General features: G+C 29.8%; 1 protein-coding gene across 4 annotated transcripts in view; it reads left to right on the top strand.

The window, feature by feature from the left end:
* The window catches only part of LOC105228419 (neuropeptide-like 1), a 56,686-nt gene extending 36,290 nt beyond the window's left edge, over window positions 1-20,396 (top strand). Inside the window, exons 2-5 of one of the 4 annotated variants that reach the window (XM_011208243.3) lie at window positions 8,132-8,254; window positions 10,326-11,019; window positions 11,305-11,627; window positions 19,872-20,396. In XM_011208243.3, coding sequence (XP_011206545.2) covers window positions 8,132-8,254; window positions 10,326-11,019; window positions 11,305-11,627; window positions 19,872-20,375 — 1,644 coding nt within the window. In that variant the 3' untranslated portion in view covers window positions 20,376-20,396. Of the gene's footprint in view, window positions 1-8,131; window positions 8,255-10,325; window positions 11,020-11,304; window positions 11,644-19,871 lie in introns of all 4 variants that reach the window. The other 3 variants (XM_011208244.4, XM_029551188.2, XM_029551189.2) reach the window with 3 other exon arrangements.
* Window positions 20,397-27,342: the final 6,946 nt, after the last annotated feature.

The following is a 27,342-nucleotide window of genomic DNA, read 5'->3' as shown; positions in this document are numbered from 1 at the left end:
TTGCAGCAAAGCATAAAGAGCATAAAAAGTAACAGAAATAAGCAAAAATAAGCGTAAAAATAAAGAAATCTCGGCGTTTTTCTTGCTAAAAGTCACATTTTTACGCGGTGCGTCGGTGCGTATGAGTGACATTTTTTACGCTGTTGCCACTGGCAGTCATGGTCTCCACTACATTGCTGTTGTTGTGCGCTGGCATGCCTTATGCCTTCTTATACTTCGTTTTCGCATACATTTTTACTCATTCCGTTTATCTTTTGTTTCGCTTTGTTGTTGCTGCGCATTATCTCAACTCGCTGTGGTGTATGACACATTTGTATAGCTTTTCTGCACATTTCGTTGAACTTTATGGCATTTTTGTGCGAAAAATATGAAAAATGTTTGCGCATAGTTTATGTGGCACTGCATAAATACCTAAATACGTGCACATGACTCTTAGAAATGCTACAGTTTCTATGCAGACACACATATTTGTATGTGAATTATGCCGCGGGGTAAGATATTTAGTGCAAATAGCATATACATAAATTTTTATGAAAAAATTATTATGACTGACTGAACGCATGGAAGATTTAAAGCGGCGAGATTAAAGGTTGAAGTGTGCTTAGACGGCGTGTTGTAAAGTTCGTGCTTTGAACTCTATATAAATAAATTTAAAAAATCTTAGCATACTTTTGAGCGTTTTTTAAGCTTTTGTATTTTATTAACCATTTAAAGGGTACAAATACTTTTGGTGCAACCTGTATTCGGCTCTAAACAAACAAAGTTGGCTTATAAGATTTTTCTTTAGTGCCAAAGGGTCATATAAAATATTTTCATTTGAGTTTGTAGAGGAAGCCTAAACACACATTAAATAAAAAACGGGCAGACATGAAGGGAAATATTTTAGGTATCCTTATGGCAACAGGTTTTATGCACAAAGCTTTTGTAAAATAGTTTAAAGTGTATACTTCTTTCAATTATCAGTATCTGCTCCTCTTTGAGTGTTATTCTAGTCTAAAGGCATAAGTTTTTGGTATTTTTGAAGTGTCGTTGAAAAAGGCAATTCACATTTTCAGTATCAATGTTTTGTAAGTTATGCACTAATATTGAAAAAATATAGGAAAAAATCCAAAAATTAAAATGATAAACATTTTCAAAAAAATGTGAATATTTTTAAAAATTTAAAAATAATTTCAATATTTTAAAAAATTTAAAAATATTAAAAAGATTTTCAATATTTTCAAAAATTTTCAATATTTTCAAAAATTCAAAAAAATGTCAAAACACCAAAAATAAAAAAAAACCTAAGTGTTCAAAAAAATTTTAATTTCAAGAATTCGAAAAACTTCAAAAAAATTTTCAATATTTTCAAAAATTTAAAAAATTTCAAATATTATCTGCCTATGCTGTGGAGCGTCTTAAATAATTGGCACGTGAACATACATACGATTTAAACGCTTCTAGCGATCTGAAAACAAAAAAAAACAAAAATATTTACATAATTCTAGAATAAAGTCGCAATACCTAAAACTACGGAAAAGTTAAAAAAAATTTAGCAGAAAAAATTTTATTATTTATTGTTTCCTCTGAAAAAAAAAAAACAAAGAAAAAATTCTGATATATCATAGTTAATAAAAATTTTAACATACCTAAAGGCGCATTTTTGTTTTCTAGTATCTGTAGCTCAAAAAGGAGCTGGTAAAATCAACGGCAGCAACAATTTTCACCTTCAAACTCAATATAACATAATTAACAAAAAATTTAGCATACCTTAAGGCGCATTTTTGTTTTCTAGTATTTGCTCAGCTCAAAAGGGAGCTGGTGAAAACCAATGCAACAACAATTTTTCTTGCAAAGTCGATTTAACATAGTTAACAAACATTTTAGCATACCTTAAGGCGAAATTTAGGTTTTTAACATTTGCAGCTCAAAATATTAATAGCATAAAAATTTCGTCTGAGCAGGCCCCTAGTAAAATTTTACAGCGTACATTTTCCTGGAATACCTCAACTATATATCTGGCTTGCAAATGCATTTTATTTCGAATGTTTGAAAAAAGAGTTCAAAATGCCACTTTTAAAAGCGAGTTACATGTTTCAAATGTACTAGAAAATTGTTCTACATGAAATTTTATTTTATATGCAACGCAATTTTTTTTCTATAACATGCTTTTTATACCTTTTTTTATACTTTATTAAATCTTATAAATTAGTTTTCCAATATACTAATATTCCAATATAAGTATATATTAAACCCAACGCTTATCAAGCATGACATTACAGCAAGACTTAAATACAAGTATCTTCACACTACTTACTTTGCGACCGCACACTTCAAAGCCGCCACCAAATCCAATCACAGCAAACGCCACAACTGGACGTTTATTAATGGCAACGAGTTGATTTTGGCGCTGTCGGCTGCCAAAGGTTGCAGTTCGCCGCACTGCCAAGGGCGCGCGCAAAAGTCAACATGACCTGCGGACATAATTCGCCGGGTTAAAAGGCAGACACCAACAAAAATACCAATAAAAGCATGGCAAAACAAAAACAACGCGACCATTAGCTGGAGTTTGATGCGTGTATAAACACAACAAATTGCGCAAATATTTGTGCAATAAAGCGAGTGCTGGCAAGTCAGCCGCTGGCGCTGATGGCAATCACAAAAATTATTGCGGCTTAGTGCACGACGGGAATTGTGAAGCTTCGGTGGCAAACAGATTTTGATATAAATACAAATTTTGTTGCAGTTCATGCGCTAGTAGCCAGTAAAGTTTACACAGCGTCGCCGAAAATCATACTAAAATTGAAAATTTATGGATTTTGAGTATTTCTTTGTCAACTGCTGTTGTAAAGGCACTATAATTCGTTAAAATTTTTATCTTAAACTGAAAAGGCTTGTGTTGCGTACTAACACATACATGCACAACGCAATAAGTTGTATAAAAAATGTGCACGCTGAATTAGCGTCAATAAGAAAATAAGTTTCCATCGGCAGCCTTCGAAGTCGGCCTCTTGTTTTCAGCCTACCACAAGGCTTCGTACGCTGCGTATACGCAACTTGCAATACGCGACATTTGCTCTGTGCCACCTCAAAACCAATGCAAATTGTATTTAATTGGAAAATAAATACAAATGCACGCACATCAGCTTTAATACCATTTGACCAGCAACAGCACCGTTGTTGAGCCTTAAGAGACTTCGCTGCTTCATTTGCCTTCGTTTCGTTTCGTGTGGCATTTGTGCGTTATTGCTTACACACTTCGTCAGTTGTTGTTGTTTTCTGGTATTTTTTGCTTTTTTATAAATTGCCACAGAGTTTATAATTAAGTATATGCCAACTGCTATGTATTTACTGTGACAATAAAGGCATTGTGGCATTATACGCCTGCTGTTTTCGTGATATTATGGCTTACTTATATACATATTTATGTTTGTATGCTTGTAAAAAATCCACATAAACTCAGCATAGCTATTTTAGTCAAATATTGTGTAATTTTTATTTTCATCAATGCCTACAGCGCTAATTGTTGGCTGTAAAAACATAATAGCTTTCGATTGGAATCGCCTAATGGCTTTGGCTTCATTGATTTTTTATAAATAGTGCCTTAAATGCTTAGAAATTTTTGATACAATAGTTGAAGGCGGCAATCACAATATTCATTTGTATTGTCAGCCAGTTATTTATGGCGACTGAATTTGATTACAAGAAAAAACATTAAATTCGGTTGCGTTGCAGCGATACTCCTAAGATTTTAAATTGTCAGTTTGTATGACAGCTATATGCTATAGTTGGCCAATCTGAACAATTTCTTCAGAGATTTTAATATTATCTTAGGCAATAATTCTCACCAAATTTCGTGAAGATATCATGCCAAATAATAAAATTTTTCATGCAAGGACCTCATTTTGATTGGTCAGTTTGTATGGCAGCTATAGCATATAGTGGTCCGATCTGAATTATTACTTCGGAGATTACAATGTTGTCTTGAAAAAGAATTCATGCGAAGTTTCGTGAAGATATCTCGTCAAATGAAGAAGCTTTCTATACAAGCACTTGATTCCAATCGTTCAGTTTGTATGGCAGCTATGGTGGTTCAATATCAACAATTTTTTCAGGGATTTTATTATTGCTTCAGACAATAACTCGTGTCGAATTTCGCGAAGATATCTTGCCAAATAAAAAGTTTTCAATATAAGGACTTGATTTTGAACGGTCAGTTTGTATGGCAGCTATGCGCTATAGTTGTCTGATCTGAATAATTTTTTCGGAGATTACATCGCTTCTTCGTATAATAATTCGTGCCAAATTTCGTGAAGAAATCTTGTCAAATGAAGAACCTACCCATACAATCCCTTAATTCCGATCGTACTCTTTGTATGACAGGTATATGCTAAAATAGTCCGATCGCAACGATTTCTTTGGAAATTTTATAATTACCTTAGAGAAGAACTCTTGCAATATTTCGTTCAAATATATTGTCAAACAAAAAAGTTTTCCATACAAAAACTTAATTTTTATCGCTCAGTTTGCACATTTAACTTCAAAGTTTTATAAAATGTTAACTGTACTTGCAACTAAAGTTACAAAACATAACCTTACAGTTCAACTCACAGTTACGCACACATTATGAGCACATGAGCATAATTAATATATTTAAAATTTGAAGCACGTCTTCACTAAATAACTACACTAATAATGTCGCTCATACGCACTGTAGTACCTGAATAATGTACTACACACAAATGCGCTCAAATTACGTGTTGCAATAAAATTTCATAGTTTCACAGCAGCAAAACAGCAAATACCATTAACAGACAAATATGAGTAAAAGTTTTGCGAAATTTGTGAGAAACTTGTAATTCATGCAATTTTAATGATTCACGAGTAAAACACTCCGAAAGTGCCAAATGAATGTAATATATGAAATTAAAAGCGCAATGAGGTGGCGGTGTAGTTAACGAGGTTCAAGAGTATGTGGAAAATGCATAAGCGGGCGGGGCACACACGTATGCGCCGGCATATAAAGCAAATAAACGCATAATTCACACGCAATTTTATTGGAATTCTGTAAAGCCACCACAGCATGCAGCTGAAACGCATGTGCCGCTGGCATCTCTATATTGTTTTTGGTTTTTTTTTTTTGCATTTCTATATATACATACATGTGTATGTTTGTGTTTGCGTTTACGCACGTGTAGCTGTGATTTACAAGTTGCGCTGTCTGCCGTCTGCGTGGGCGCATGTAAATGGCTGCAGGTGAGCCATGTCGTATGATGAACATTTATTTGCTGAAAGCACTCGCGCGGCGCACACATTTTCACTTTTTTATTTGCATAAGCACACATACACATTAATACTTGTGTGTGGCGCATACATTATGTGCCCATATAAGCGCATGAATTTTAATAAAATCGCTACAGATGTAAACCGCCAAATGCATGTCGGAGCAAATAAAGCGAAATTGTGGACAAAGCAATGCCAAATTTAAATTCATGCGAAAAATTTTTTACTTTTTTATTTTTTTTTTTTGTTCATCCTTTCTTTTTTACGTTTTTTCTGCATATTTGTATGCATATACACTTTTTTATTTCTCATATATTTGTCTACACTTTCCTCGCTTTTGTTGCTCAGAATGTTAGCGGAAACAAATACGCGTGAGTGCGCTTTTTGTTTTTGTTGTTGTCGGTCTAGCGCGTGGCAATACTTTTGTTCGTGCCTGATTGTGCTCGTTTTGAGGGCTACAAAAATTACAATGCATATTTTCAATGGAATTCGCATTGAAAAAGTGTTTATTTCGGCCTTTGATAAAATCCGTTTCAATTTAGAAACGATGCCAGGCAATTTTGTGCTAGAAGCGAGTGATTTTTCTAGAATTTAATGTAATTTCAGTGATATCACTTTTTAATTGATTTTTGCTAAATGTGTGAGAATATGCATTTGCACAAGTTTTTGGCTTCAGAAATTAAATATTTAGGGGAAAAAAAATAAAAATTTAAAAATTAAAATTAAGGTTAATTTTAATAATTTTAATAATTAAAAAATTTAAAATTTTTTTGGTTAATTAAATAATAAAAAATAATAAATTAGATAATAGATATCGCAAAATTACATTATTTTAATTAATTTTATTAATTAATTTCATCAATTAAGTATTCTAAATATAATTTTTTAATTTTTTTTAATTTTTATTGTTTAATTAAGAGAAACAATTTAAAATTTTATAAAATTTATGAAAATAATTTATACAATTAATCAACAGAGTTAATGAAAAAACTAGAAAATATAATAAAAAATAATAATTAATAATTATAATTTATTTGTGCTATTTGACCATTTACTTTAATATTATTCAATTATTCTTTTTTTGGAATAGTATTTAACAATTATCACATAAATAAATTATTTTAATTAATTTTAATTAATTAATTTTCTCAATTAAGAATTTTAATTATTATTTTTTGTTCTTTTTTTATAGTTCAATTATTATAAAAAATTTAAAAATTCTAAACTAAATATATACTAATACAATTATTAAAAATTAATTAATTATAAAATTTAATTTATTATAATAAATCATACAATGATTATGAAATAAAAAAAACTATTAAATACAATAAAAATAATAATTTATTGGAAGAATAATTTATTTATGTCATTTGATCAATTAATTTAGTTAATTTAATTTAACTTAATTTATATCCTTTTTATAAATATATTTTGTTTTATTTTAATGAAATTTGATACTTAAAATGTGAAAAGCCGTTAGAGTAAAATTATCTAATTACTCAAGAGTATGTAAAATTAAAAAAAAAAATTAAAAAAAATTATACTGTATATGATAATAGATAAAAAATTTAGTAATTTAAAATAATTTACTAAAAAACTAAATAATTAACTAAATAAGAATTAAAATTAATAAATTTATTTAATTAATTAGCACATTAATAAATTAGCATATTAATTAATTTAAATAAAAACATTAATTAATTAAGTTAATTTAAATTTTTTAGTTACTTGTTTAGTGGTAATTTTTTGTTTAAATTTATTAATAATTAGCACATTAATAACTTTAAATAAATAAATGAATAAATTAATTAATTAAGTTAATTTATTAGTTTTCTTAGTTAATTATTTTTTTTTTAGTAAGCTATTTTAAATTACTAATTTTTTTAACTATCTGTGGGACTTAAAAATGTAATTAATAAAATTAATTAATTAAAATAATTTATTTAATTTATAATTTTATTTAATTAAAACTTTTTAATTATTATTTTTTTAATTTATTAATTAATTATTAATTATTTGATAATTATATTTAATTAGAATAATTAATTTTTTTTTAATATTCACTTAAGCTTCTATAACTCTAAGTTCGCCATAATTCGAATTCGACCTCTATATAAGTTATTTAAGCTTAGAAGCGCTAAAGTAAATCCAAGTAAATAAATAATAAAAATTTTCCAATAAAAAAATTTGTAAAAATCTGTAAATCTCTACACGCCAATAAAGCACTTGACCCTTAGCGCTAATTAGAGGGCCAAACGAAACGAAACACCAACCCTTCAACACAATAGTGGCCCTTAACCCAAGCAATCAATGCCGTTTCACGAACGAAATTGCCTTTATTACCGCTGCCGCTGATTTGATTTAACATAAAGATAAAAAATAAAATAATAAAAAATAAAATAAGAAAAAATAAATAAATAAAAATTCTCGGAAAGTGAAAAGCGAAATGAAAAATGAAAAGAAAATTAGTTTGTCGGATTTGTGCATCACTTTTCAATTCAACTTTCAAACCCCAACATGCTCGCGCGTTCACGTCAAATTCACTAACGCAACCGGAGCTTGTTTACCCTTCAACTGTTGTGCGCCGTACCTATTGTTGTTGCGCTAAGCAATTTCTTTACTAACAACCGTGCTTTTTACCACCTCCATGCCTTTAACTCCACAAAATCACAGCAACGGGTTTTTATCTGCGCCATCTTGCCTCCTTTCGCGCTCCTTCTTTACTTCACTCCACTCAAACACTGTTCTCATGTTTTTTGCGTTCAAACATTCATTCAGTCATTCATGCAGTCTCAGCTTTACTTTTTCATGCGAGTGGCCTGTTTCTTTTACTTTAATATTTTTCCTCTTTTTATGCTTCTTCTAGCTCCAACAACCACGCCTGGTTCAGGCCGCGTCCGTTGATGCTGACGGTCCTGCCGCTCCGCCCTACGACCTGGACTCGGTAATAAATCAGCTTGTGTATCCAAATCCGGTATATCAATTGCATGTAAGTACGCATATCCTCTGTACAGCTGTTTGTTATATAATGAGGGACAAAGGTGAACGGTGAACGTTTTGCTTCGCCTCAAAACTTTTCTTTTATTATTTTTCATTTTTATTTCATTTACTTTTTTTTTCAATATTTCCTAACTTTGTTATTGAGAAATCATCGTAAAAGGAAATTTTGCCGCCTTCATAGAAAGTAGTGAAAGTGTAGAAGAAGAGCGAAGCGTTTGGAAGCGGCTCAAGCACATGTATTTGATTGCGAAATTGAAGCTGATTCTTTACACCATTTTCCTTTGCATTTCTCGTTTCTCAGTGTTTAAGTGTGAAGCATAAAAAGGATTAGGAAGTTATTATAAAGGAGAGGTGTGAAGGATATTATAAAATTAAATTAAATTCGCATTTTTAGCAGGGAGAAGAGCTGAAGTGGCAAAAGGTTGACTTTGATGCTATAAATAGAGCGAAAAGTATAAATCAATCTTTACAAAAGAAGGCAATGAGAGGAAAGAAGAAGGACTTGGGAATCTTTATAAATTTGACTCTGCTTTTTGACTTTGCATATAGTTGTAAATTGATTTATGGTTGCCGAAGTTTTTCTTTTTTAAATATATTTACACATTGTAAGCCTGAATATTTATAGATCTTTTTGCAGCTGAAAAATAGGTTTTCATAATGAATCTGAAATAATTATACTTGTATTTTTCAATGCTTTTCCTTGTTGAGATAGTAACATAAAGATCATAGTTCAAAAAATAGATCCAAAGGGACCAAGAAGCGATCTATCAAAACCAAAGCGGTTCAATTCCCATTTTTTACTTACTAATAGGCTAGAGTTCAAAAAATAAGAACCAGATATACCAAACAAAGATCTATCGGAACCAAAAAATAATCAAACTCCATTTTTAAATCAATAAGAGATAAATAAGAGGCTCACCTCAAGGTCACAGTTAAAAAGAAGATATCCACATGGACCAAAAGAGGTCAATATACACCATTTACTCAATATTAGTAAAAAGTAAGCTCAACTCAGCTCCAAAGTTCAAAAGAGAGACTCAGTTGGACCAAAATAGATCAATGTACATTTACGTATACAGTTTTTTAGCCAACCAGAAGCTTTACATGAATATTCTCTCTTATATGACATCACTTAGTACACATTAAAGAATATCTGTATTGCCTCTAATCAAATCTAACAAAAACTTAATATCGACAACACCGACCGACTGGTTCTAAGACAAATTGAATCTTAAGTAAGGGAGCTATAAACCGTCTTCTAATACGAATCTGTGAGCTGTGAGTTTAATTAAGCACGATTAGATATATAACGTTTAGATTCATACTGGATTGTTTGAGGTTACAGCTCGGAAAGGTAACTGGGGCTGTTTCAGCAGATCTGACAGATACAAAATATACACCACTTACGCGGTTATAGCCGCGGTTAGAACAGTGCGCCAGTCGTTCCTTTTCTTAGCTTTTTGCCGCAGTTGGAGATTCCAAGTGTAGCCAGGTTCTTCTCTTCCTTTCGCTCAAAAACTTGTAAGGTCGACTCATCAGTTTTTGTCATCGTCCATGCCTCTATTCCATATAGCAAAAAGGGGACGATGAGGAACTTAGAGAGTTTGGCCCTTGTTCGCCGAGAGAGGGCTTTACTTCTCAATTGCCTACTCAGTTCGAAGTAGCACCTGATGGCAAGAGTTATTCTGCGTTGGAACTCGAGGCTGACATTGTTGCCGGTGTTAATGGTGGTTCCAAGATAGACGAAATTATATACTGCTTCGAAGTCATGATTTCCAAAAGTGAGCTAAGCCGCTAATTCGAAGACTGTTTGCTTGCTGTTTGGAGATATTTCGTCTTTCGCCAGCCTTCGGATTAACCTCCAAACAGCATCAAACTTCATCTACTTGTGCACTGCTTGAGTAATCTTTTTTCTGACTTCCTTCGGCTCTTTTTAATATATGTTTAATACTGCATAAACTACGATTGGTCATCAATAGTTCCCAAGATAAAATTAGATTTTGCCTTTCCGCAACTACAGTATTATATTATTTTATTTCACCCCTCTCTCTCACCCACAGGCCTCCGCGCTACGCAGCCAATTGCGCAACTTGCTACGCGAACGTCAGTTAGCCGCCGACACCGCCGCCCCGAACGAGAATGAGCAGCTTTACAACGCTGCCGTGCCGGACTATGACTACATCGACGAGGACAAACGTTCCGTGGCCGCTTTGGCCGCACAGGGCATGTTACATCCCAAACGCAGTTTGGCAACACTCGCCAAGAACGGACAGCTGCCCTCGCTGCCCGATCCCGATGACGCCGAACCGACGGCACAAAACGAAGACAAGCGTTATGTGGGCGCATTGGCGCGCGGCGGCGGTTTCGCCACCTACGGCAAACGCAACATCGGCACATTGGCACGTGACTTTCAGTTGCCGCAAAATGGCAAACGCAATCTGGCAACATTGGCGCGCTTGGGACTGCTCACCAAAGGCGACGGTAGCAAACGCAATTTGGCCGCTGTGGCACGTTACAACTCGCACGGACGCCAGGCCACGCTCGCACCGGCTGAGAAACGTAACATTGGCGCATTGAAGGCATCACCCGTGCATGGCATACAACACAAGCGTGATGAGGATGAGGTCTACTTGCCGGCCAGTCTCTTCGGTAGCGACATGGACTATGCTGAGTTTATGCCCAACTATTGGTTGTATCCCAGCTATGCCGATTTGGACTGGGGTGACTTTGGACGCGCACAAAAACGCTTTCTAGGTGAGTGCGTCTGACGACCTGTCATAACTTGTATATTTTTGTATATATAGAGAGGAAGTAAGCGCGTGAGGAGCGAAGTGTGACTGTAAATAAGCTGCGCTCTAAGCCGGCGCGTATGTATATACATTATATATAGTAAATTTAAGTATATATTAATATATAAGTAAACATATATAAAGTAAATAACACGCATACGCAACTATTTATATATAAGCTAATAAACACATAAGCTGTACTATATACTGTATATTATGTACCATAACCACTGTGCATCAACATTTAAAGATACCTCCAGGAATCCCGAACTCTTTGGCATCGAAAACGCTGCACCAAGCGCCGACTCTGACTTTATGCTGCCCATAGGCGGCCTGGATCCCGGCGAAGAGGAGGAGGCGCTGTCGCAAGAGGACACGCAGGATGTGGCCGCCGCACCGCCGATTGGCGCACCTTATGGGCCGCCACAACAGAAGCGCCACATTGGCGCCGTCTACCGCTCGGGCTTCCTACCCAGCTATCGTTCGTTGCGCAGCATCTCCGGCAGCTTAGGCGGCAGCATCGGCGGCGGTGGCGGCGGCCGTTTTAGTCGCTCTGGACGTGCCAGGCAATTTGTATGAGTAAATGGCGGTGAATTTGTGTGTTAATTGCTGATGAACCTACATGCATACCTACTGTACCCACTACTACACACATACATCTATATATATGTATATATACATATATATGTATATACAAATTTCATTGTAACTCGTAATAGCAAGTGATTCGTTTTGAATTGTGTCCTCGTATATAACGGTTAACGTGTAGCTGCACTGATGCACTGCTCCGAAACGATGAACGCATTGTGTTCGCCTGTGTCCTGTCTCTAGAAGCATCCCGTAATTTGAAAATTTTTCTCCTTTGGTTTTTGGTATGAAATTTGTTGTGTGTTCGCAACCTTTTTGTTCAAATTTTATTTTAAGTTTGAGTTAAGTTTTCGTAAATGCTTGCGCTGTTTACATACTATTTAGTACACTCTGTCACTTTTACACTTCTTCTTCTACTTCATCTTCTTCTTCTACTTCTTAATCTTCTTAGTACGTAGTAGTATGTAGCGCATTTCAGTGCAACATAACCTCAAAAATAATGTGTCTACAAGTATGTATGTGTGTATGTTCGTGCTCATAGCTTAGTTTGTGCACGTCTTCTAGTTGCTACGGTTTGATTGGCATGTCTTTCCAATAATGTACGACATTTCTGCACTTTTGTCTCCGTAGTTGTCTTAACGGCATGCTCCTTATGCGCTTGCGTGTCAAGTATGTGGCAATAAATGTCATTGATTTAGTAAAAAATGTTTGAAAACTATTTCTTGCTTCGAGCTGGTCCTTTGTAGTTGGTTGTAAAGTGAAGATAAACTTTGTAAAATGTGCGAAAGAATGTTTAAAGGCATTCGTATCCACATTGCAACACATATTTGAGCTTTTGCTGTTGCGGCAACATGTTGCCAACGAAATTTTAGCATATCTTTGCAGTTTTTGTCTGTTTTCCTGCCTTTATTTTGGCAGAAAATAAAAAATGTTGCGAAACAAATTTGTTGCGGCAACATGTTGCTAACGAAATTGTAGCATTTTTTTGCTGGTTTTGGCTGTTTTTCTAGTTTTACTTTGGCTGAAAATAAATATGTTTCGCAACAAATCTACCGCACAATATGTTGCTGAAGAAATTATAACATATCTTTGCTGATTTTGTCTGTTTACTTTGGGAACAAATGAAAATGTTGCGCAACAAATTCGTTGTCGCAACATGTTGCTAACAAATTTTTACCATACTTTTAGTGCTGCCGTTTGTTTCCGCTCCTTTACTGTAGCAGAAAATAAAAATTTGTTGCGGCAACATGTTGCTAACGAAATTTTAGTTTATTTTATTTGCTATTTCTGTTTTCCTGCCTTCATTTTGAGAAAAAACAAAAATGTTACCTAACAAATCTGCTGCGCCAACATGTTGCTAACAAAATTTTAGCATATCTCTCTTGCTTTTGTCTGTTTCCCTGCATTTACTATAGCAAAAAACTGTCATGTCGACCAAGAAATAAATCTCACAGTAATATGGCATTAATTTTTTGGTTCAAACTCATTAAAGAAATAACTGTCAAAGAGTCATTTATCATTTCGCGCGCGAAAGAGTTGCATTGGCAGTCGAAAATAGTAAAAGTATAGTGTGCTAGTGATAAAATGGCATTAAATTGAACAGGATTCAGCTGCGGGCGACGAGTGAGAAGCGTAAATTGATTGTAGTGTCGTATTAAAGGATCGTAATGCAGATAAATTGCAACGAAATAATAATGGTGAATGGATAAAAAGGCAGCTGTGATAAAGAGAAGACTGAGTGCCAATGAGCTTTTATTAGGTTTAAGAAATATGAGAAAAGCAGGAGGCAAAAATAAAACAGTCAGAAGGATAAAGTGGTACAGATAATAAAAAATTCTAGAAGAGATTTTTTCTAAAAATAATAAAAAAAACTCTAAATTTTTTTTAAGAATATTAAAAAAATTAAAAATAAAATTTTAAAATTATAATAAAAAATATTCAAAACAAATTTTAAAAATTTCTAATAAAAAAATATTTAAAAAAAAATTTAAAATAGTTTCACACTCTTTAGTAAAATATTTATATTAAATCTCGCTAGCTACCTTCTATTTTCCACCCCTCCTTTTCACACATATATGTATGTATGTGCCTTCTTCACACTCATTTCCTTTGTAGAAAACTCTCCCACAGCTGTCAAAAACTTAAATTGCCAATTACATTACCCCCCACACAACTGCAAACAATTTCAAGCACACTCACAGTGATACACCCACACTCGCTTAAACGCATATAAACTCAACTAAGTATGCAGTCACTACTTTTTTAATTTTATTTCCTCGCAACACCTTGTTCTCTGGTACATTTTTAATTTAATTTCAATTTGTCAAACAAGCTAAGTCACTTTAGCGCAAAGTTTTGAGCGTTTTAACTCGCTCTTGCTCTACAAGTTTAACAATGCTGGCGCTTTTTCATTATTTTCTGGATTTTTTCTTGTTTCGCTTGCACACAACATTTTATTTTCTACAATTTGTAGTTTATTTTTTAAATCGCCTCTCAATTTCCACCACTCACTCACACTCACTTTTATGCTTTTGCTTTCGTACGGTATTTTCTGATATTCTTCGTCGCCTTTCTTTGTAGAAAGCTTTGCAGCTGCAGTTAATTACACGCGTTGGCTCGGAGGCAGTGACTTGGTCGCATTGGCAACCGCTGTCCGCCCACGCAGCGGGGCGTGTAGCTCACAGCACATTCAAGCATTGCATACTTTTTGGCTGATTCGCCTCAATTATGTATAATGACTTCCTGCCTGTAAGGGGTTTAGAGAATTTTCCGGCGGTTTAGCTTGTTTACCAAATCAGCAGAGAGAGGGCGTGCTTGCCATAAACGAAAATTGAATTATAGGAAATGTCGAAGCATAAAGAAATATACAATATTGGTAGCCAGAAGCCTTTAAGATTATGTGTGAGTGGTGGGAGAGTTTCAGAGCAAGCACAGTATGGTGGCAACATTTTTTTTTAGGAATTAAAATACTTTCTCTTTCTTTAATTTGTTGGTTTAAGTGTGTCAATTTTTTTTAAGATTTGATTTTAAGCCAGATTTTTCCATGCTTTTATTTTCAAGCGTTAAAGTTAAGGGCGATTTCAGAAAGTTGTGATACGTTAAGAAAAGCAATCAATGTCACATCTGCAGAGCTTGCTTAAGTAAAGCTGGTACCTATCCTATATTTGGACGCCTAAAAGTATGCTAGACACAACATCTTACTTTAAGTTCGAAAATCTCTTGTGGGCTTTTTTCTGCATAAAACTACATACATAAAAAAATTCCGAAATTTTCGGGATCCCGATATAAAAAATTTTCAAATTTAAAATTAAATTGGGCGGAAATATGTTACGAGCATCTTTACAAAAAATTAGTTACATAAATGGTAGTCCCGATATTTTCGGGATCCGTACTTGAACATAGAAAAAATAAGCTAAATTGAATTTGATACAGTCATTTCATTTGTGTTAAATAATTACTTTACTAAATGTATATATTTTTTTAATATAAACAAGTTTAATTAAATAAAAATTAGTAAAGGACTAGTACCAACACTAGTACATAATTCGGAGTCTACATATGCAGATTTGTAGATTAAAATTAACAGCTAGAGCATTTTTACAGGTACCTCTGTTACATTCAAATTTAAAAGGTATTGGCACCAATCCCGAAAAAATCGCGGGATCCCGAAAAATTTTTATGTCGAATTCTCTTTTCTCTGTTACGCAGGCTTACTTTTTGTTCACATTGCATTTTAAAAAGAAATAATAACAGTTGCTAATCCCGAAAAAATTTCGGGATCCCGAAAAGTTTTTAAATTCGAAATTTAATTTTTTTTCTAATAACGTTTTTACTTCATAAGTTTCTTGTCTTTAAACAAGTCTTTGGAAGACTATTAAAGAACTACTTCAGAATCTACTACAAATGTCAGACCACAAATATTGCTAAAGCCTTGATATACGGACTCCTTTTTGTGGAACACAATATAAAATATAAAAATAAATGATGCCAGTCACGAACAAATTTCGGGATGCTGAAAAATTGTTAATGCCGAATTTACTAACAAATCAGTAACTAACAATCAGTAAAGGTTCGAAATAGAAAACAAAAAGTTTTAATAAGTATTAATATTTGATGACAATCCCGAAAAAAATTTGATACAGATTTTTGTTACACTGCCTTAAATTTGAATCGCATTAAATTATAAAAAGCATTAATAATCGTAGTTAATCCCGAAAAAATTTCGGGATCCCGAAAAATTTTCACTATCGAAATTTCAAGACTTTTTAAAGGATGTGACATACAGCAGAATGATTTATTTTCTGCCTAATTCAAATTGCTTTTTTATTCATAAGCATACGCACGAGTACTCGTGTGCATGAAAGTGTGTATGTACATACAATAAACATTCTTATGTATGTACATATACTATATGTGCGTGTTTGTAGGTTAAAAGCCTACGCACAATAGCCACATGTAGTTGTCTATTTTTAGAATTTATGTGGGTGGCAAATCATTGCAAAGCTGTTTTTAAAATACTTGTCCTTGTAGACCTACGTAGGAATAAGCATAGCCAGCTTTATATGTATATTACATAAACGTACATAAGTAGGTGCATAACTGCTCGCACACTCGCGCATATCAACATTTTTATGAGAATTTATTTGCGTAAACCCATGTAAATATGTGGATCGGTATTTGGGTAAAATGCTTTATCAAGGTTTATGTAAATAAAATTTTTAAATGCCAAATATACACATACACATATATGTATATATTTATTTGTCTACAACAAAACAAAGCTAACGGTAATAAGTAAAATTAAATGCGGCACTACACGCACCTAAATCAGCAAGCAAACGCTGTAGACCTGTAGTTCTTACCAACCACTTGGCAGTAATGCTAGTTTAAGGCCTATATTTTGTTGTCTTTATTGTTATTGCTTTTTCTTATTATTTCTTTGGTAGCCGCTAGAGCCCTTAAGGGTTTACCATTATTCGCTTTCAGTACATTAAAGTGCTCGAATTATAGCAATTTTGTGGTTTTAAGCGCCCAACTTCAGGTTGGTTAGTCAACAGCCTAACGATTAAGTTTTACATAACCCACATAACCCATATACAACACGTTTACTACAAAAACACGGTTACTTATACAACCACTTGTAAATACTTCTGTTAGTCACCATGCAACCAACACATGCACACCCACTCATGGGCATTTAAAAGCCTTTTAAATTATCACCAACTCACCCACCGCACAGCATATTTGTCGTGTGTCTAAAAACGTGCTCAAACACACACACACTAGCAAGGCTTTTTGTAAATTTATGTAAATATTGTATGTATGTGTGTGTGTACTAAGATAGCAACTTAACTGTGTAATAATTAAATATTTGGTTTTGTAACTGTGGCGAGCAGATAAAAGTACTAAAAGTTGGTAATTACTTCAATAGAGCAGGAATGAGAGTTTATGTCCTCTTGATGCTTATATGAATCAAGATTTGCGAAAACGCTGTAAATGAATATTCATTAGAACAGATGACTCTTATGAGCTCATAACATAGAGCTCATATATGTCCTAAGTTTTACACCATATTTCAACAAGCTCCTGAGGTTGAACTTATAGATCTTTGTTCATGGCTGGCTGTTGTTCTCAATTCGCTACTCAATATATAGAGCTGTCATAGTCAAGAAGTATTCTCAATGCAGAATTTTATTATTATTTTGCCTAATCATCAATCATCTTTATTCCGTTCTACTTCCAACTGATTTTTATAATACCAGCTTGAGTGAGCTCTGAATACCTCGCCAGATCTTGTCTTTTAAGCTGAAAGAAATTATTTCCCAATCCTATAAATATTATTCCGGCCATGCTTAGGCCTCCAATATCTATTACATGGTTTTCAAAAATAATAATTGTATTCAAAATATATTGTATATATTGTATTCAAGAATTCCTCTCACTTCAAAAAAGTGCTTTCTTTCGAAAAATTGTGAAACTAGGGTATTTCAGCAATTACAATTTTTACTGGTATTCAAAAATTTATTTCTAAGACATTTTCTAAGATTTTCGATATTTTAATTTTAATTTTTAAATTTTGAATACATCAAAATATTTAATTTAATTTTTTTTTAATTTAATTTTGACATTTTTTTCAAAAATTTTAAATCTGAAATTTTTTCAAACGTTTTGGATCTACAATTTAATTTTTAAACTTTTTTCAAAAACTAAAATATAGAAAAACATTTAAAAAATTGATTTCAAAAATTTGGGATTTAAAAAAAACTTGCTCTTGCTTTTTAAAAATTTGAGTTTTGATTTTTTTTTTCAAATTTACCATGTTTCAACAAATTTATATTTATCTGATTTTTTATTTATGTAGAATAAGTTAACAATTTTAATTCCGAAACTTAAAAATGTATGATATTTTGAAAAGTAGATTTTTGAATTTTTTTACAAAATTTTAAATATTTCCAAATTAAACCAAAGTTTAAGATATTTCAAAAATTTTCTTTTCGAACTTTTTGATATTTCAAAAATTTTAATTTTGAAAATTTATTTTCAAAAATTTAAGATATTTCAAAAATTTTAATTTTGAAAATTTATTCTTACATTTGGGGTATCTAAATAATTTATTTCTGATTTTTTTTTTATTTAAAATATTAAATTTTTTTTTTTTTTTTTCAAACTTCAATTAAACATTTTTGTTCTCAAATTTAGAATATTTTCGAAAATTTCAAAGTTATTATTTTCTCAAAATTTATGGTAATTTAAAAATTTGGGGCTTGTAACTTTTTCTAAAATTTTTTCAAGAATTTATAATATATTAAGAAGTAAATTTTTGAATTTTTGAAAAAAAAATATTTCAAAATTGAACTATCAAATATTAGGATATTTTAAAAATTTCAATTTTAAGTCTTTAGAATATTTCAAACATTTTAATTTTGAAACTTTTTTCCATAAATTAAAATAATTTCAAAACTTTTAATTTTTTTTCTAAAATTTAGGATACTTAGAAATTTTATTTATGATTTTTTTTATTTAAGATATTAAAAAAAGTTATTTTAGAAATTTCAATTAAAATTTTTTTCTAAACTTTAGGATATTTTCATTAATTTTAAAATAAAAATTTTCCTAAGACTTAAGATATTTAAAATTTTGATTTTGAAACTCTTTTCAAAAATTTGTGATATTTTGAGAAGTTAAATTTTAATTTTTTTCACAACTTTAGAGTATTTCGAAAATTAAAATTTTCAAATTTTTTTCATAAATTTAGGATATTTCAAAAATTTAAATTTTTAAACTTTAGGATATTTTAAAACTATTAATTTTTAAACTTTTTTTTTAAAATTTTGGATATTTAAAGATTTCATATATGAAATTTTTTTTTTTTTTTTAAATTTAAAATATTAAAATATTTAATTTAGAAATTTAAATTAAAAAAAATTAAATTTTCGAAACTATTTTTTTTCCTAATTTTTAAGATATTTAAAAATTAGATTTTGAAACTTTTTCAAAAACTTGTTCAAAAATTTATGATAAAGTTAATTTTTGAATTTTATTCCGAAATTTAGAATTTTTCAAAAATTATAATTTTAAAATTTCTATAATACTTAAAAATTTTGGATATTTAAAGATCGAATATTTGGAAAATTTAAGATATTTCAAAACTTTTAATTTTTCAAAGTGTTTTTTTTTCAAATTCAAATAAGATTTAAAAAAAATAATTTAAAATGAAAATTATGCATTTTTTTCTAAAATTTATGATATTTTTGAAAATTTCAAAATCCAGTTTTTTTCTTAAAATTTAAGATATTTAAGAACTTTGGTTTTGATTATTTTTTTATTTGGCATATTTCAATAATTTTAATTTTGAAATTTGTTTCGAATTCGAATTTGAATTTCAAATTGGCATATTTCAGAACTTTTATTTTTCAAAAATCAGTAACATTGCTTTGGAACTCATATGTAAGAATTAAGCTAGCTCTCTGTGTACTCATAGCTCTGTTCGTATGTATATAAAATATAACTGTTGTGTAGCTAGATTGTGGCTGTGTGTGTAAATTGAAAACGCTTTCACTGTCCGCTTGTATATATTTAGGCGTCTGTGTGTAATTGACATTCAAACATGAAAACTTAGTTTAATACCAAAAACCAACAACATTAAGCTACAATTAAATCATATTTTGCTTTCTACTTCTCAACACCAATGCAACACAACGCTCATGCGCGCCAACCAATGTACAACAGGTCGAGTACTACCCCCCACACGAGCGACTGCATCAACCCATCGCGGCCGCTTGTAAACGCTGTTTCCTACCCTACCGCCCAGTGGTGCACTGGGGCGGTGCTGCCGGTATACGCGGCCGCAGCCCAAACAATAAATACTACGCCTACACCATCACCACTAACAACAACAACAATGACAACGCCGCCAATGCCGACGCGGACGCCAACAGCATGCTGCTGACGAACGCGCTGCCGACAACGATCAATCGACCGCCGATCGCATACGCCTCCACCGCCAACAATTACTACTACAACAGCGCGAGCGCGAACAACAAAAACCACAGTCCGAAAAGTCGCTTCACCAACAACGGAAAGAGCGCATATCGGGCGCGCGCGCGCTCTATAGCCGGCGCGTCGGCTGTCGGCAAGTCACGGCACTGGGGCACGCCGCCGCGTATTACAGCATTGCACCGTCGCAGTTTTCGTCGACCCGTTACGAACTCCTTGGAAAATGACGCTAACTGAATGTGAATGAAAAAAAAATATCGGAAAAAAATCAAAAAAAAAAAACTTAAGAATATATATATATATATGACAATAATTATGTTGAAGAAGGCGTGTAAAAAATGAAAACTATATATTAGCGCATGTCGTAGTCAGTTTTGAAGCAGAAAATCACAAAAAAAAATATTAAAAAAAAAAAAATTATATTAAAAAGAAGATACACAAATGTATACAGCTAAACTAACTAGTGAACTATATATACATATGAATGCGTAATTGCATATTTTATTGTAGTTGTTAGGTTGAAATGACAATAATTGTGTATTTGAAAAATGTTTGAAGTCAAAAAAAAATTATAAAAAAAAAATATTGAGAGTTTTTTGGAGTTTTAAAGTGAGAAGACAATAAATAACAGAGAATATAACGGGCAAACACACACACATACACACTGAAATGTATACGGACAGCAACGCACGAACAGCTTGTACTATAAATAAAAAAAATATCTCAAAAAATATAAATTTAAAATAAAAATTTATCAAACTTATACAACAACGCTATGGCAAAGTAGTTGAATGAAGCGTAGACGGCGAAATGCAACAAAAACAAAGATATAATTAAATAAAATTTCTTTTATGCTTTTCATACAATATTATTTCACGCGCGTGTTCGTAGCGGTAACATGGAGAAAAACTCAAAATGAAGTATACTTTCAGGCGCGCCTTCTTTCTCTGCGCCCTAAGCGAAGTGTATTTCATTTTGATAACGCTTAAAGTGTGGTTGGTGTTTTGGAATATAGACACCTTTAAGAGTTGGCCTAAAAAGAGCATATGTTTTACTTATCTGTACAGTTTTGAATGGCAGTAACTGGAATATATGCTTGGTTATAGCGCGCAGCCGGTTTCGTTTGTTTTGTCGCATGCGATAAAACAGCATTTTGGCCCAGGCAAAATATGGTCAAAATGGAAATTGCTGAGCCGCTATGCAACGGCGAAGCGTAAAAAGAGAAAAGCAAAGGATAAGAGAGGGCAAATAATACAAAATGAAGTCCTTATGTATTATATAATTTTTTTAAAACAGTAATAACGAGACAATTTTTTTTAATTTGGGCGGGAAAATATTTTTAAAAATATTTTTTTAATTTCCAAAAAATATTTTTAAAAATATATACATATATGTGTATATACTTTTTTTTATTTAATTTTGCAAGTAAATAATTTAATTTAATATTTTAAGTTTAATTTAGAAATAAATAATTATTATTTTTTTATTTATGAAATTAATTATTTTTTATTAATTATAATAATTTACTTCCTTCAGCATTTCAATCAACCTCATTGTTATAGCGTTGCCATATAAATTGAAAGCTTTTTATGAATTATATATCAATGAAAGATTTAACGAAACAAAGCATGGCATATCAAAAAAGGCAGTCTATAAACCATTTATCTACTTTATGTAATTAAAAAATATTGAAAAATAAAATAATATAAAAAAAGTTTCAATTAATAAAAAAAAATATATATAGCCAGTTTTTTTTTTAATTTCAAATACTGCTATATTTCAAAATATAACGAAACATATCCGCAAATAATGAAAGGACTAATATGTATTTTTTATTTTAAGGAAATAAATTTATATATAAATTTTTTATTTTATTTTTTTTTTAACTTAATTAAAAAAAATAAAATTTTTTAATAAAAAATAATAAAATATTTTTTTTGTTTCTGTTAATTAAATTTAATTAATTATTTTTTAAAACAAATTTTTAAAATTTTTTAAATGCAATTTAATTAAAAGATAGAATTTAAATTTAACTAAAGAAAAGTATAGTTTAATTAAATTAAGTTAACGAAAAAAATTTAAATTATAATTTATTTTAGTCATAATGAAATTTTATAATCTAAAAATCAATATGTTACTAATTTTTTTTTGTTTGGAAATTAATTAAAAAAATTAAAGAAAATTTAAATAAAACAAGAATTAAATTTTTCTTAATTATGATTAAATCAAAAAAAACTAAATTATTATAATATTTAAATTATGACATTTTTTAATTTAAGTAAATTTACTTTAAAAACAAAATTAATTTAATTAATTAAAAAAATTAAATATTTAATTTAACTATAATTAAAACTTTTAGTACACCAAACATCACTATTAATTATAATTTAATTAAAAAATAATAATTATAATTTAATTAAAAAAAATTATTGTAATTTAATTTTTAAATATACAAAAACCAATATGTTTCTAATAAATTTTTCCGAAATTTTTGTTTTCAAATTGACCAATAAACTTTAGTAAAAAGTATATTTTTTTCAATAACAATAATAAATTATTTTTTTTTTACCTTTGAAATATTAAAAATAAAAAAAAATTATTAACAAAATTTATGACAAAATACATACATATAAAATATATCTATACCATATCTGCTCAACTTATCTTTACTGACTTATTGCATGTCCGAAAAATTCTAATAACTCAAACTACGAAAACTAACATTTATGAATTTATTAAAATATCTATCATTATAAATTTATATGAAAATATATATGTATACTATACACTTATGATCTTTATGTATTGAACCCACTAATATTTATTAAAAGACATGCTTGAATATAAAGGCTAGAGCTAATGCTTTGTATGTGACAATAATTTATTTAATTAAAAATAAAACACAAAACAAAAACAAAAAATACTCGAAAAATATTCAACTGATAAATTTAAATTTTAAAAATTAATTTTTTAATAAATATCAAATTTACAATAAATGCTGTGTTTTATTATAGACTTAAGTAAAGATAAATAAAATTAAATTTTTTTTAATAAATATCTTTTTTTCAGCTATATAATAAATATTAATTGAAATTATATTTTGTGAAGCTTTTTTTACTAATCAAATTTATCTTATAATATTTTAATTTATCTTATAAAAAATTTAATTTAATAAAATTATTTTAAAATTTTCTTAAAAAAAAAAAATTGTTAAACACGGCATAAAAAATAAAATTTAGAAAATTTTGATTAAATAAAATATATTTTTAATTAATAAAAATAAAATTAAATAATTTAATTATAAAAAATTTATTTAATTAGAATTACTTTGAGAAAATTAATAATAAAAAATGGAAGAAAAAAAGTTATTTAAAAAATTAATCAAGAAAAATTACTTGATTAAATTTAATTAAAAAAAAAATTTACTTTATTAAATTTAATTTAAAAAATTAATTAAAAAAATTAAATACAAATTAATTAGAAAAATTAATTTTTTAATTTATATGTTGTTGACTTAAATAATTTTTATTTCAGAATAATGTTATTTTTCTATTTTTTTTGTAATATTATTTTTAAAATACTTCTGCATTAAAAATAATTTGAAAAAAAATAATTATTTGACACGATAGAAGAAAAAAACTATTCAATTGTGCTAATTAAAGCGGAGTGCACTAAAAAGAAAAGTGGAAAACTCCATTGAAAACCGAAAGAATTTGAAAAAAATTATTTAAAACCAAAAAAAACTTTTGAAAAATATTACGAAACAAAATTTTTAGAAAATAATTTCAGGAAGATTTTCTAAGTAAAAATAGTACTAAACTATGCCAGGAAAGTGTCGAAATTACAAAAGTTTCGAAAAAAATTGTATTTATGCGTAGAAATCTTAAAAATATTTCCTTTTCACTTTTAAGTGAATAACATTGAATTTGAGACATCAAGACAATACTGCGAAGAAGACAATAATAGCTGAGGTATGTATAGAAAGCATACAGCAACAAGAAGACAATAAAAATATGTATAAATATATACATATCTGTAACTAGAAAATTATGAGCACAAATATGTTCACAAGGAAGAAAAAAATTGTTTTTTTTTGTTAAAAAATGTATTTGAAAAATAAATCAAATAAAAATAATAAAGCAGGGTTACTGTTAAAATCGACAATAAATTTTCTGAACTTGTGCAAATTATAGACAACTTTGTGAATTAAAAAAAAATTAAGAAATATTGCAAATATGAAAAAACCTTACAAAAACAAATTAATTAAAAAATTAATAATTAAAAAAAAAAATTCAAAAAAAAATTTAAAATTATTTAAAAAAATTATTAAAAGTTAAAAAAAAAAAATTATATAAAGAAATTATTGAAATATTATAAAAAAATTTTGAAATTAATTAAAACAAAAATGTTCTCAAGCATTTGCATGCAATGTTGAAATATCTCATGTGGCATATTTACATAGAAATTAAAAGTATATAAAATCACAAAAAAAAAAGAATTCTTTAAATAAAATTGAAAATTAGAAAACTGTTCGATTTCAATGTTGTTCTATATAAATATTATACAAATATACTTGATTACTAGACGTTTGAACAAAAAAAATATTAAAACAAAAATTAAGTAAAATGTAAAAAATTCAATTAAAAATTGTTAAGTATTGAAAACAAAAACGAAGGACAATAAAAAATATGCATATGTGTACGTATTTATTCAAATTCAAAACACACACACAACATATACATACATACACACCAAAAAAACTCTATATGTAGCATGTAATTCAATATTCAATAATGGTCGTAATATGTAAGTCTGATGTGGTCAATACTATATTTACAACAAAAACAGGAAACCATTAATATACAAATACTAAAGAAGAGAAAAAGTAAAAAAAAAAATTAAAATAATTTGTGAAAAAATACTTGTTACATGTACATACCTCTATGTATACATACATACAAAATATTTACGCAATATATGCTTATAAATGAAACAAAAAAATCATTGATGTGCTTTTCTTGACGAAAAAAGACAATATATATACAAAAAATATATATATGAAATACTTGCTTGTATTTACATATAAATATTATATAATAAAAAAAAAACATATATATAAATATATACTATATACATATACCCAAATAAAATAAAGTTTGCACACATTTATATGTATGCTTACGAATTGAAATTCTCTCCTGAAAAGCTTAAAAGTTTTGATCGACAACTAAAATCGTTCGATCACTGTTTTAAGCATTGAATTGACAGCTGAATATCGAAATATATGAATATTATGTTAATAAAATCATCATGTAATAAAAACTAAAAGAGAAGTATGTATAAATAAGTAAATAAAAGTACCCACTATATATAAATGGTTTGCTCCTACACTAAAAACAAAAAAAAACATGATTCTTGTTTTATTTCATAAATTTGGTGAAGTGTGGTGAGTATAAATTTTTATTTTAGAAAAGTATGTTGGCATTAAAATCAAACTCCTGTGATATGGGCTGAAATATTGTATTGAAAAAGGTGGTAGTCAAATAAGGTGGCAACGCTTGACCAAAATATCGGCAAAAGAGACAGAAAGCGTAGTAAAGTCTTTCACAGTTTCATACAATTTTGTTTTGTTTTTTTAATTTTATTAAAATAAGTGGCAACTCTCCTCACAAATAGCAGGATCAAAAAGCTTTCCAAAACCGCTTTACTTTGATACACATATTGTTATATTTCTTTCGAGTGAGCAAAAATTTTTGAAAAGCTGGCAACTCTGCTCAAAATTTTTTCCAATTATAAGCGTTACGAATTCTCTTCAGTGTTATAGCTAATTCGTCTGTTTTATATTTTTTGTACTTAAAATTTGCAAACAGCTGGCAACTCTGTCAAAAAATAGTACGGTTAGAAAGCTTTTTTAAAACCTCTTTATTTTGATACCCAAAATACAATATTTCATAGTTTATGATTTCAGACAAGTGGCAACTCTGCTAAAAAATGTTCCTGCCCTAAGCATTTTGAATTCTCTTCACTGTTATATCTGTTATAAACGGACTTGGTCTACTTTATATTTTTTTTTACTTGAAATTTGCAAGCCGCTGGCAACTCTGTACAAAAATAGTTCTACTAAAAAGTTTTCTAAAATCCCTTTAATTTGATACCCATAATATAAAATTTCATAAATAATTAATTTTAAATAAGTGGCAACTATGCTCACAAATATCACGGTTAAAGAACTATTAAAAATCTGTTTACTTTGATACCCATATTGTTATTTTTTTCAAGTGTGCCGCAAATTTTGTAAAGCTGGCAACTCTGCTCAAATATTTTCTCATTTATAAGCTTTACGAATTCTCTTCAGTGTTAAAATTTGTATAACTTTTTTTTTTTACTTAAAATTTGCAAACACCTGGCAACTCTGTCCAAAAATAGTTTCGCTAAAAAGCTTTCCAAAACCTCTTTAGTTTGACACCCATAGTCCATATGTTAATATTTCGTAATTTTAAATTAGCAATTCTATTGGATCACAAACATATGGCAACCCCTTTCAAAACATTTTTTACTCTGTGAAATCCAAATTGTAATAATTCGTTAATTTTATCAAAATCTTATTAAATCTCGTATTATTTCCTCATAGTTAAACTGAAGTATTATAATATCCCTTACGGCGAGGTTACAAGTTTCCATAAGATAAAAAATAACGAAAATGTTTCAGCAACAACGACTCAACTCTAGTATAACTGTAATAAAAAAGTTCTTACAGCAAACCTACAACCATTTCGAAGCGATCTCAAATCCATTTCCTTCCAATTCTAGAACTGAAGACAAAAAGTCATCAACTAGACTTCTTCACTCACTTCATTGAAGTTTGCTGCATACTTTTAGGCTTAAAAAAATGTATTGCGATTTCAAAAATTTTACTGCACGTACTTGACAGTTTGGATGTCACTGCCTTTTTTGCTTAAGCAGACAGAAACTCGAGACAGAGAACATAGCAATTAGCATTCTTCCACTTCGGTGTGTCTTTACTAAAGACTGGTCGCTCAGAGATAGGCTTGCTGGAAGGGGTGTCGTAAAACTTACATATGTCAAATAAAATAGGTGAATGAGTTTTTAGAATGCCGGATCATGGATATTAATCGCAACCAAAATAAAAGCCGAAAATAATTTAAAATTATTTTAATGTCAGCTCTTCCTCGGTAATCTACTC

This window comes from Bactrocera dorsalis, chromosome 3 (genome assembly GCF_023373825.1).
Source record: "Bactrocera dorsalis isolate Fly_Bdor chromosome 3, ASM2337382v1, whole genome shotgun sequence".
NCBI lineage: Eukaryota > Metazoa > Arthropoda > Insecta > Diptera > Tephritidae > Bactrocera > Bactrocera dorsalis.
Note: the sequence above shows the minus strand (reverse complement) of the source record. Positions and strands in the feature narration are given on the sequence as shown.